This window comes from Mustelus asterias, chromosome 3 (genome assembly GCF_964213995.1).
Source record: "Mustelus asterias chromosome 3, sMusAst1.hap1.1, whole genome shotgun sequence".
Classification (NCBI taxonomy): domain Eukaryota; kingdom Metazoa; phylum Chordata; class Chondrichthyes; order Carcharhiniformes; family Triakidae; genus Mustelus; species Mustelus asterias.
Window position 1 is genome coordinate 73128985 of NC_135803.1, and position 12818 is coordinate 73141802.

The 12818-nt window shown below is 45.5% G+C and overlaps 1 protein-coding gene across 3 annotated transcripts in view; it reads left to right on the forward strand.

Annotated features, from left to right (window-relative positions):
* The first annotated feature begins 452 nt into the window (after positions 1-452).
* The window catches only part of LOC144491422 (histone deacetylase complex subunit SAP130-like), a 42315-nt gene continuing 29949 nt past the window's right edge, over positions 453-12818 (forward strand). Inside the window, exons 1-7 of one of the 3 annotated variants that reach the window (XM_078209227.1) lie at positions 453-590; positions 4629-4758; positions 5714-5970; positions 9363-9530; positions 9658-9790; positions 10551-10678; positions 12357-12481. In XM_078209227.1, coding sequence (XP_078065353.1) covers positions 4635-4758; positions 5714-5970; positions 9363-9530; positions 9658-9790; positions 10551-10678; positions 12357-12481 — 935 coding nt within the window. In that variant the 5' untranslated portion in view covers positions 453-590; positions 4629-4634. Of the gene's footprint in view, positions 696-4628; positions 4759-5713; positions 5971-9362; positions 9531-9657; positions 9791-10550; positions 10679-12356; positions 12482-12818 lie in introns of all 3 variants that reach the window. The other 2 variants (XM_078209226.1, XM_078209228.1) reach the window with 2 other exon arrangements.

A 12818-nucleotide genomic window follows, 5' to 3' on the forward strand; every position in this document is an offset into this window, starting at 1 on the left:
AACCTCCAGGATGTTGATAATAGGGGATTCAGCAAAGGTAATGCCACTGAATGTAAAGGGGCAATGTTGGCGTATGCGTCGCCATTTCAGACTCCAGGCTCCACAGGAGGATGCATTTGGCAAAGCCCCATTGGGAGAGAGAAAAGCAAATGCTGACGATAACAGTAAATGTTGGAAATCCTCAGTATCTGCGGAAAGAGAAACAGAATTAACATTTCGGGTGAACAACCAGCCGATTCCACCTCAGCCACTGCGCGCCAATTCACTCATGAAATAAAAAAGACTACAGTCCCCAGGAGTGACCCGCCCCTTCGTCACCTGCTACCATGACAACCCCGGTCAGAGTTCACCCGCGGTCAACTCCGGCCAATGGGAACCGCCGATGGGCCAGCCAGCTCGTAGCCAATGGAAGCAGGCGTTGCTGATCGCGGCTCCGCCCTTCCTCTGGGACTCCGCCAATTAGCGCCTCGGTTGTTTGGATCGTCGTCGATGGGCTCGCGGAGTCTGGGGAAGCGAAAGGAAGGCAGAGCAGAGCAGAGACCAGCATAGCAGCTGGCCCGTCCCGCCCGCCCCACCGGGAATCAGCTGAGGTGAGGTTCCTCTCCCGGGTACAGGGAGAGCGACAGGGACCGGGAGAGCAGAGGCCAGCATAGCAACCTACCCGTCCCGCCCGCCTCACCGGGGAATCAGCTGAGGTGAGGATCCGCTCGACGCATCCGCTCCGGTGCAGAGGGGGAGACACAGCGAGGCCCTTGGGTGCTGTTAATGTGAGAGGAGAGAGACGCACTGAGGCCCCGGTGAGAGGGAGAGATAACAGCCCAGGGCAGTGATGGAGGAGAGGCAACTATCTCTCACTGCTCCACCATTGGTGGCTGTGCCTTCACTCGCCTAGGCCCCAAGCTCTGTAATACCCTAATCCTACCCCCCCCCCCCTTTAAAATACCCCTCTTTGACCATGCTTTTGGTCAACTGCCCCAATACCACCACCTATGGCTCGGTGTCAAACTTTCTTTTAAAACACCCGTGTAGATAAAAAGTGCTTTCTAAATATAAGTTGCTGTGGTGAGACACTGGGCGATCACAGGTGGTGAGAGGAAGGGAGTTGGGTGGTGACCCTGGTTGGTGAGGGGAGGTGGAAAGCGAGAGGATGGAATCCATGGGTGGGAAGGGAAAGTGTCCTTGGGTGGCATGAAGAGGGGAGATGTGAAACCATCCTTAATCTCTGTACATGAGGTGAATTTGTAGTGAAGAGTTTGTGCTGGTTCTTTGAAAGAGTTTACCAATTTGGTCCGACACCTCAACTTTTTCCCTGTTGCAAACATATCAATTCCCACGCTCCTGATTTACGGACACCCGGTGCGGAGAGGGGAGGGTCGGGATGGTGACCTCCTCGTGAACCTGCTCCTGGGCCTGGCGAAACGTGCCATTTACCGGTCCAGACAGCGGGCGATCGAGGGGGCCGTCCATCCTGACTGCCCCTCTACTGCGGCTACGTTCGTGGCTGGGTGTCCCTGGAGAGGGAGCATGCAGTGTCCACGGGCGTGGTTGATGCCTTCCGTGCCCGCTGGGCACCGCAGGGGTTGGGGTGCGTTATCGACCCTAATAATCACATTTTAATTTGATGTTTTTAAGTTTCCTTTGTACTTTGATTTCTGTTCGGGCTGTTCCCCCTCCTTTTTGGGGAGCTGCCCCTTTTACTTTGTTCTGACTTAATTTGAGTTTGTTTATTTGGTTTGACCTAAAAAGAGGGCAAACATATCAATTAGGAGTTGGCTGTTCATACACTCCACATCAGTCAGGCAGCACAGTGATTAGCACTGCTGCCTCATTGCGCAGGGAGACCTGAGTTTGATTCCCGGCTTGGGTCACTGTCTGTGTGGAGTCTATACATTCTCCTCGTCTCTGTGTGGGTTTCCTCCGGGTGCTCTGGTTTCCTCCCACAGTCTGAAAGATGTGCTGATTAGGTGCACTGGCCATGCTAAATTCTCCTTCAGTGTACCTGAACAGGTGCTGGAGTGTGGTGACGAGGGGATTTTCACAGTAACATCGTTGCAGTGTTACTGTAAGCCTACTTATAACTAACAAACTTTACTTTACTTTTACTTTTTTAAGAACATGCCAATTGCCTTTTAAATCTGATTTTGTCATCCCATTAGTTGGTACGTCCAAATCTTAACCCTGTGTTCCACTTTAGGTTTCTTTTTGCCAACTATTTTAAGTTAGTGACTGACTTTTCAGAGGAAACAACTTCTTCCAATCTACTTCACTGAAATCCCTTTCAATTTTGAACATCCCTATTAATTCTCTTAACCTTGTCTTTTCTAAGGGGAACAGTGCCAGCTTCCCGATCTCTTTCATAACTGAAGTTGATTATCCTGGTATACCTTATCTGCTCCCTTATGAAGGCCTTGACATCCTTGAAGCTTCATGTCTGGAATTGAACACAGTACTCCAACTGAAGCCTAAATGTTTGGTGTGGCCTTAATTTTATCAGATGATAAGGATGAAGCATTTCAATTCAGCAGAAAAACTCGAAGCTGCGATTGTTCTCCTTGGAGCGGAGGTGGTTCGAGGGAGATCTATTGATAGACCAGATGGAGAAAATGTTTCCGCTGGCAGGAGGATTGGTAACTAGATGACACCAATTTGAAGTTATTGGGGTTGGGGTGCGTTATTGACCCTGACAATCACATTTTAATTTGATGTTTTTAAGTTTCCTTTGTACTTTGATTTCTGTTCGGGCTGTTCCCCCTCCTTTTGGGGAGCTGCCCCTTTTACTTTGTCCTGACTTAATCTGAGTTTGTTTATTTGGTTTGACCTAAAAAGAGGGCAAATGAGCCAAGGGGGAAAGAAAAGATGCCTTTTACACAGTGAGCTGTTGTGATCTGGAATGTGCCTCAGGGGTCGCTGCTGGGACCACAACTTTTCACAATATACACATGATTTGGAAGAAGGAACTGAAGGCACTGTTGCTAAGTTTGCAGATGATACAAAGATATGTTGTAGAGGAAGTGGGGGGCTGCAGAAGGACTTGGACAGGTTAGGCGAGTGGACAAAGAAGTGGCAGGTGGAATACAATGTGGAAAAGTGAGAGGTTATGCACTTTGGAAGGAGGAATGGAGGCATAGACTATTTTCTAAATGGGGAAATGCTTAGGAAATCAGAAACACAAAGGTCCTTGTTCCAAGATTCTCTTAAGGTTAACGTGCAGGTTCAGTCAAAAGTTAGGAAGGCAAATGCAATGTTGGCATTCATGTCGGGAGGGCTACAATACAAGAGCAGGGATGTACTTCTGAGGCTGTATAAGGCTCTGGTCAGAGTATTGTGAGCAGTTTTAGGCCACGTATCTAAGGAAGGATGTGCTGGCCTTGGAAAGGGTCCAGAGGAGGTTCACAAGAATAATCCTTGGAATGAAGAGCTTGTCGTATGAGGAACGTGTGAGGACTCTGGGTCTGTACTCATTGGAGTTTAGAAGGATGAGGGGGAGAATCTTATTGAAACTTGCAGGATACTGCGAGGCTTGGGTAGAGTGGACGTGGAGAGGATGTTTCCACTGGTAGGATAAACTAGAACTAGAGGACATAACCTCAGGCTAAAGGGATGATCATTTAAAACAGATGAGGAGGAATTTCTTCAGTCAGAGTGGTGAATCTGTGAAACTCTTTGCCACAGAAGGCTGTGGAGGCCAGGTCGTTCTGTCTTTAAGACAGATAGATTCTTGATTAATAAGGGATTATGGGGAAAAGACAGGAGAATGGGAATGAGAAAAATATCAGCCATGATTGAATGGCGGAGCAGACTCGATGGGTCGAGTGGTCTAATTCTGCTCCTATGTCTTGTGTGACCTAATAATTTTCAAAAAGGAATTTGAAAAATATTATTTTTCTGTGTTAAAGGAAAAGAGTGGGGGGAATTTATTGGATTGTTCTATCAAAGACCCTGCACAGGCACTACGTTTGGTTTGATGAATTGGTGCCTGAGACCTTGGAGTTCACCGTGCTGTCCACAAAAGCAGGCATGTGGACCTCCCAGCACTAAATAGAGACAGCACTTTGTGATTAAAATCTGAGATTTTAATCCATGAAGCTGAGCTGAACATTGCAATTTTACCCATGGCTATTTTCCTTATAGATGGAAAATATTCTGGAAGCTGTGCAGCAAGTCTGTGCCTTGTATTGAGTAAAGAGCCCCTGGAAAGAGGGAGACTGCAACCTACCATGGCGGTTCTTTCTGACCAGTGGGCACCACGGAATAGCAGACTCGGCCAATAAGAATACAATTTAGAATGAGTTTTGTTCAAACCAATTCTAAATTTATTCTATAGAATCATAGAATGTTGCAGCACAGATTGTCAATTGGGTACAGTGCCTCTGCCAGCTCTTCAACAGAAAACAGGCATATGCAGAGTATTTTATTCTGATGAAACTGGGGTGACTCTACGAGTCACACAAGACAAGCTTGCAGCAATTTGCAGTATGGTTTGTTTTATAATTTTACAAATGTGCCTTTTGGTGATCCTCTAAGTTATTTAAAGCCATAGACACTTAATGACCAATGAAAAAAAAAAGTTTACTTTTCTCCTATCCCTCTGTTCTTTCTGTAACTATCTCCTTACTGTTTTATTCCAGGATCCAATGAGCACCCAGCAGTTTCCAAGGCCTGGTGTGCCTGTGTCAGGCCTGGGAGCAGGCCCACCTTCCATCACCAGCATGCAGAACAGCAGTGGTTCAGGGACACCAGGCAATAACACTGTAACAGGTAAATGGAAGCCATCCTTCTTCAGTCTCTGTGTAAATCATGTGAATTTGTACAGTGAATGACTTGAAGCCAGAATTAGCATGACACTCTCATGTTACTTAAACATTTTAAAATGCTTACCTACAAATGAAATCCTTTGAAGTGAGTTTGTTTATTATTCATTTATGGGATGTGGGTATCGCTATCAAGGCTAACATTTATTGCCCATCCTTAGCTGCCCTACATAAAGTGGTGATTTGCCTTCTTGAACTGCTGCAGTCTCTGGTGTAGATATACCCACAATGCTGTTGGGGAGGGAATTTCAGGATTATGACCCAGGCCAAATAAATATGGGGAGTTGTGGGAAATCCCAGACCCTTGGTGGCCAGCTGTTGCAGGTTGCTAATCCCGCATCCACCTACATCTCTGCCACTCCTGGGTACTTCGAATGTATTCACATAGATTCATAGTTATGTCACAGGACATCTGATCATCTTGTGACTGCTTACTTCTAACTGCCAGGGTAATATCAACATGGCTTTATTTCACGTTGCCCCATTTAATGTTTCTTTGACCCCCACCCACAATGTGGGAACCGCTGATGTAAAACCTCGCGACTGGCTGATGAGGTTATATTATCGTGTAGCAATCCACCTCGAGCCATAATCTGGAGGAAGTGAGTTCAAATCCCCCAATGGTAGTTTGAGAATTTGAATTCTGTCTAAAACAAAATCTAACTGCTGTATGAAGTCTCTTGGCAGGTTACCTAGTTGTTTAAAAGAAGACAAAATGCCATACTACCTCGGGGAACTCAAATGGATAATAAACAGTCTTGCAAACAACCCCCACATTCCAAGAGCAAATTGTCAAAAAACGGTGCAAGCGGTAATTTCTTAAAAGGGTTGGGGTCAATAAAGTTGGACATTTGATGATAGTTTACTCTATGGGTTAACAATTATTTTTTGTTTACTTCCAGCTGGCAGTGAAGAGATGAATCGGGATGTGGAACACTTGCCCCGTGATCATCCTAACCCTATATCTTCATTGCCATTCCGAGATGAGAAACAGGAGACTGTGGTGGTTAGGCCTTACCCACCGGTGCAGACTCATGCGCAGTCATTACCAGCAGCCCAGCACCATATGCAGCAACCTGGTGTGCCTGTCACTCTGGGTGCTCCTCCCACACACCTAACACAGACCACTCAGCTTTCCTTCCCAGAAGGACTAATGAAGGTATGTGGTCTTTTAACAGTCGTTAACAGAACCCTCTAGATTTGGATTTGAGATAGGGGATAACCATGCTCTTGTTTTACTGTCAATGTTCCATTCATCATTCTAGTTTTGAGAATCAGCAGTAGGCCATTTTGGGATGTGTCGGCTCTCTGGTTGCGTGGCCAGCTCTCTGCAACTGGCTATTGTTTCTCTGTACTTTTTGCTCGGGGCTTAAAAGGGTTAACAATTCTAGGCAATTTGGATAAACTTGGCTTGTATTTGAGATGGTGTCACTTCAAAATTAGGACTAAGCCATTAAGAAGTGAAATCAGGAAACAATCTCGAGGGTAGTGGTAATCTGTAACTCTTGGGGCAAAACTGCAGATGCTGAGGGACAATTGAAATCTTCCAGACAAAGATTAATAGATTTTTTTGGTAGTTGAAGGATGTGGGACTAAAGCAGGTAAATGGGATGAGGTACAGATCAGCCCCGAACTAAGTGGTGGAAGTCTTGAAGTGCTGAGTGGCGACTTCTGTTCCTAATGTCCTTACAGACCTGCTATGGCTCAGCATTGCTTCAAAGTCAACACACTTGGTACTAGGTCATCTTCAAGTTCGAGCACCACTAAATTCTGCACTATAGCTGCATGCAATTGTAAAGCCTCTTAGAGTTGTGTATCTTGCAAAAGTTGGTGTGCTGGATGTTGTTCTTTACAATCCTATGATTTCAAAAATGGATATGAAGCTGTGCTTATTATCCTGAGTAAACTCAAAACACTTCCAAACAGTGTCAGACTGGCTCACTTATTTCAGAATGACTCGTACATCTCCTGGGACGATGCTCATGGTGATTCAAAGAATATAACTCAGTTTGAAGCATATTTTCCTCAAGGATTGATTCCAAAAAGAAGCATCCTTTTTTAATTGTTGTAAAAGGATGACTTTATTATTTTTATTCTTATTTTTTAAAGGGACACTTTTAAAAAATTATTACGTGCAGTAAATGACTTTTAATGTATTAGAGTTTTCAAGGACCCTATTTGAATATAATGCAAATTCCAATAGGGCATGATCCCGGTTGGAATTTGTTAACTGAGTTAAATACTCCTGGACTTCAGTAAGACATAGGAACACGGGAGCAGGAGTAGGCCATTCTGTCCATCAGGTCTCCTCTGCCATTCAATCCAATCATGGTGGATCATCCACTTCAGTGCCTTTTTCCTACACTATCCCACGTTGGGGGGTAGAGAGGGAACCACTGCTGAGCTCTGATTCTTCCAAGTCAGTTCCCACTTGATGGCATCAGTATTTAGAGTCATGATTATTTACAGCACAGAAGCGGGCCATTCGACCCTTCAAGTCCACGAAGGCTGTCTGTGAAGTAATCCAAGTCCGTCCCACTCCCCTGCTAGATCTCCATAGCCCTGTAGGTTCATTTCCTTCAAGTGTCTATCCAAGCTCCCTTTAAAATCATTGATCATCTCTGCTTTCACCTCCTGAGCAACAAATTCCAGGTCATTACCATTTGTTGTTCTTTGTTAGATTCCTCTACGTCTTTGCCCAAATCCTTAAATCTGTATCCACTTAGTCCTTGTACTATCAGCTAATGGGAACAGCCTTTCTTTGTCTATCTTATCCAAATCTGTCATAATCTTGCACATCTCTATCAAATCTCCCCTCAATCTCCTTTGCTCCAAGGAGAACAATCCCTGCTTCTCCTATCTAATCTTGTAACTAAAATCTTCCACCCATTGAACTATTCTGACAAATCCCAGCTGCACCCTTCCTGCAGTGTAGTGATCAGAACTTGGGTACAATACTCTATTTGGGCCTAACCAGAGCTTTATAAAGGTTCAACATAACTTCCCTGTTTTTGTCCTCGATGTCTCTATTTGTGAACGCATTATAAAATGCTTTGCTAACCAAAGATCTGTGCGTGTGCACCTCCAGGTCTGTTCCTGCACACTGTCTCGATCTGTGTCATGAGACCCATATTGCCTCACCCTGTCCATTCTGCCAAAATGCATCCTCTATTTTTTCATTCATTTGTGGGACGTGTGTGTTTCTGGCTAAACCAGCATTCATTGCCCATCCCTAATTGCCCTGAAATAAGGTGGTGGTGAGCTGCCTTCAACCACAAGTCCATGTGGTGTAGGCATATCCACAGTGCCATTAGGGAGGGAATTCCAGGATTTTGACCCGGTGACAGGGAAGGAACGGTGATATATTTCCTCGTCAGAATGGTGAGTGACTTGGAAGGGAGCTTCCAGGTGGTGATGGAGGAATGAATGGAATCTCTTCCACAAACAATCAAATGGGCTGCTTTTCTGGATGGTGTCAAGCTTTTTGAGTATTGTTGGAGCTGCACTCATCTAGGCAATGGGAGCGTATTCCATCACACACTAACTTATGCCTTGCAGATTGTGGACAGGTTCTGGGGAGTCGGGAGATGAGTTACTTGCTGCAGGATTCCTAGCTGCTGACATCAAGGGTAGTCACTCTCTCCACATCTCTGGCGTTCAGCTCTTTAGTCCATGTTTGAACCAAGGCTATAATGAGATCAGGAACTAAGCAGCCCTGGTAGAACCCAAACTGAGGGTCAGTGAGCAGGGTTATTGCTAAGTGTTGATGACCCCTTCTGTAACTTTACTGATGATGGAGAATAGATTGATGGGGTGGTAATTGGCCAGTCTGATTTGTCCTGCTTTTTGTGTATAGGACATAGCTGGGCAATTGTCCCCATTGCTGGGTAGATGCCAGTGTGTTAGTTGTACTGGAACAGCTTAGCTAGGGGCATGGCCAGTTCTAGAGCAGAAATCTCCGTACTATTGCTTCAGTTTTGTACTGATGTGCTGGACTGTTCCATATTGAGAGTGGGGATATTTGTGGAGTCTCCTCCTCCAGCGAGTTGCTTAATTGTCCACCACCATTCATGGTTGGATGTGGCTGGACTACAGAGCTTAAATCTGATCCGTTGTTGATGGAATTTCTTAGCTCTGTCTATTGCTGTTTTCGCTGTTTGGCACGCAAATATTCCTGTGTTGTAGCTTCACATGGTTGACACGTTATTTTTAGATATGCCTGGTGCTGTTCCTGGCGTGCCCTCCACACTTTTCTGTATTAAATAATATCTGCCATTTGCTAGTTCATTCTGTTAGCCTGTCAGTGCCATTTAACAAGTGATTCATATCATTCTCTGTTGCGATTGAAATGTTTTGAAGAGCCACATAATTACTGTTAACACAGCTGTGATGCTTGCAGCTGTTCTGAGACACAACACCTGTGGTAAGGTCTGTACTCACAGACACACGTTGTGATAATTCCAAGCAAGCAGAAATCTTGCTGGCTTCTCCCAACACCAGTATTGCTATTTTTGTTCTGCGCAAAGTCAGATTGTGGTTTTGATTTCCCAGACAACACTGAAGACGCCCTTGCCCAGTCGACCCATTGCTCCAGCTCCGTCATCTGGCCTAGGACATTTGACTGTTCCCCCGAAGGTTTCAGGACATGTAACTGTTAGCATGGACACTGGTGTACCACAAGCCTCTGCAATTCCTGTGGCTACAATCAGCGGGCAGCAGGTAAGAGCACAAATTCAAACATCATTTCACAGATATGTCCAGCACACCCTAAACAGGAACAAACCATTCTATCAAGCACCTGTCATTTCAGTTACTGTATCTTGATTCTGAATTATATCATTCCCAGGGGCATCCAAACATCCCTCATTTGATGGGCACCAACGTGCAAATGTCAATCATCCGAAACTCTGTTCCAGCTTCACTCCATATTGGACCATCCACAGCACAGACCCAGATGTTCTCATCCCATGTGCCTAGAGGTATTGTGGATCTTGTGTCTGTGCGCCTGCGTGCTTGTCTGGCTGTCTGTCGGTGGGTGGGTGTTGTTGTCTGTGCTGTGGGGAAGTGTGGACATGGTGGTGAGTGGTGGGGGGAGAGTGTGGTGGTGAGTGGTGGGGTGGGACTTGGACATCTGCATGTGGGTGGGGGGTGTGCGAGGGTGGGGCGCGCATGGTAGTGCATGCGCGGGGCAAGAGGACTTGTGTTTGTGAAGATGAATATAATGTGATGTATTGTTCTAGCTTGTAGATTTATTTTTGCTACATTAAATGTTTTTAAGAAAAGGTGAACTGTTCGAGGTGTGCAGGTTAGGTGGATTGGCCATGCCATGAATTGATCCTTTAATGTCCAAAGATGTGTACGTTAAGTGGATCCACCATGGTAAATCTGTAGGGTTATGGGGAGTTGGAGTGGGGTGGGCCTGGGTTGTTGCAGACTTGGTGGGCTGCCTTCTGCACTGTCAGGATGCAATGGGAAGCCCGCCTTGTTGAGGGGAGTGTTGCATGTTATCCTTGAATGGGAGGTTAAACTGAGGCCCCATCAGTCTGCGCAGGTACCCAGGCCAAATTGAAAAAAATTGTAAATGCTAATTCTCGAAGAGAAATGCATGAATCTCCTGGTGCCTTGATCCACCTCAACTAAACCATTACAGATTAGCTGGCCATTCATTTTATATGTTTGCATGACTATTTGTCAAATAACTTTGCAGTCAGTGCACTTCTGACATGTTATCCTTCATAGGTGCAGCAGTCGCAGCAGCAATATCAAGTTCTAAAGTAACTACAGTCCTACGTCCTGCTCCAGCACCATTACCAACAGCTGGGAATCCTCAGACTGCTGTGCAGCATTCTCTGCACTTACCTATACAGGTAAACACTTTACTCTTAAATACTAAGCTCCTTTTAAACTATTTTTTTATCACTGGGGCTGCAGTGAGGCTGAGAGCTGGTGGAATGAGTCTCATCTTAAAGTTGAACTTTTAAACACAAGATACTGTTCCTCTGACTGTTGAATGTTAAGTCTGGGATGAGGCGTAATTCTCTCTTACTCAACGTAAACAAGATCGAAGCCATCTTGATGAGCTGTCAGCAGAACACATGCACCCAGACTCCCTTAACGTCCTTGGTTGACCATTCCTGAACTGAGTTTTTCTAAATATGCCTGGTTGATAGTCAAAATTTTTTTTCACCTCTTGTTTCGGTGTCTACCTATTGTGTACGTTGACTTGCCGCTCTTCTCTATACCTCCATCAGCTCCAAGGCAGACTGCTGGAGTGCCCTCCTTCATTAGCTTCCCAACTCTACCCGACACAACCTTCAACACATCCACACCTATATCTCTCTTGTGCTAAGTTCCACACAACTAATGCTGTTTCTGCCACTTCTCACTGAGGGTAGTGAATCTGTGGAATTCTTTACTGCAGAGAGCTTTAGTGGCTGGAACATTAAGTACGTTCAAGGCTGAGACAGATTTTTAAACAGTAAGGGAATCAAGGGTTATGGGGATAAGGTGGAAAAGTGGAGCTGAGGATTAACATATCAGATCTGCTATGATCTCAGAATGGTGGAGCAAACCTGATAGGCCGAATAGGCTAGAATCCTACAGTGCAGAAGGAGGCCATTCGGCCCATCGAGTCTGCACCAACCACAATCCCACCACCCAGGCCCTATCCCCATAACCCCATGCATTTACCCTAGCTAGTCCCCCTGACACTAAGGGGTAATATAGCTGGGCCAATCCACCTAACCCGCACATCTTTGAACTGTGGGAGAAACCAGAGCACCTGGAGGAAACCCACACAGACACAGGAGAATGTGCAAACTCCACACAGACAGTGACCCAAGCCGGGAATTGAACCCAGGTCCCTGGCACTGTGGGGCAACAGTGCTAACCACTGTGCCAGCATGCCACCCCTCACTTCTATGCCTTATGGCCTAAGCCTTGCTGGCGTCCTGTGGCCTGGTTGATTGAGTTGGAAAAATCTTGATTTTTCTTTTTTTAAACCCCCTCACCCCACTCTGAGTTCAAATCTTGCTCCACCTTATTTCTTCACTCCTTTTCCACCTGTGGGTTCCAATTTTCGAACAGTTTACCAACTGTCCTGAGATGACTCTTTGCCCTGGTTTGCTGGAACCCCCTGGAATGTAATTAACAGCAGGGGGAGCACTGAACACACCTGCTGCCTGGTTGTATTGTGTAGATTGGACAACAGCTATTAAGGAGTTTGTTGGCGAAGTGGCTCTTGCCTCATAAATTGAAGGAAGACTGCACAATCTGAAAGTGTGGTGGGGGTAAGTTCAATGGTAACTTACAAAAGAGAATTAGATAAATATTTGTAAAGGAAAAAAAAATCAGGACTTTGGGGAAAGCAGAGGTGTGGGGCTAAATGGACAGTTCTATCAAAGAGCCACCACAAACACAATGGGCAGAATGGCCGTTTGTGCTACGAGTCCATGAATGGCTAACTTCCAACTTGAGTTTGACACGTGATGGCATTTCCTTTCCATTTAAGTGAGTTAAGTTTGAATGTTGCTTTTTGTTTTGCAGTCTCGCCCTCCTTCGACCACCTCTACAGCAATCCCTCCAGCAGTGGTAGCAACGGTATCTGCAACCCGAGCACAGTCTCCTGTCATTACAACAGCATCAGCTCACGGGACAGATGTAGCACACAGGTAATTAAAGAAAATAGAGCTATGGAAGGATTTATGTAATGATTCTGTACGGCAAAGAGAGAACTTGGATTTTTATAATGCTCTTTACATCTTCTGGGTATCTGTGCTTGAACTGCCTTAGTACTGTGCAATAATTGGTATGTTACAGTTCTTATATTCAATATTGGATTTCAGCTAGCTTGAAATGCTGTCTCTTGCTTCCAGAAGACTGCGACTGTTGATACTGGAGTCTGTCCAAAGTTTTGACAGCTCCACAAGAGAAATTAACACAGATATCAGACGGACATATTTTACACGGAGGGTGGTGGGGGCCTGGAATGCGCTGCCAGGCAAGGTG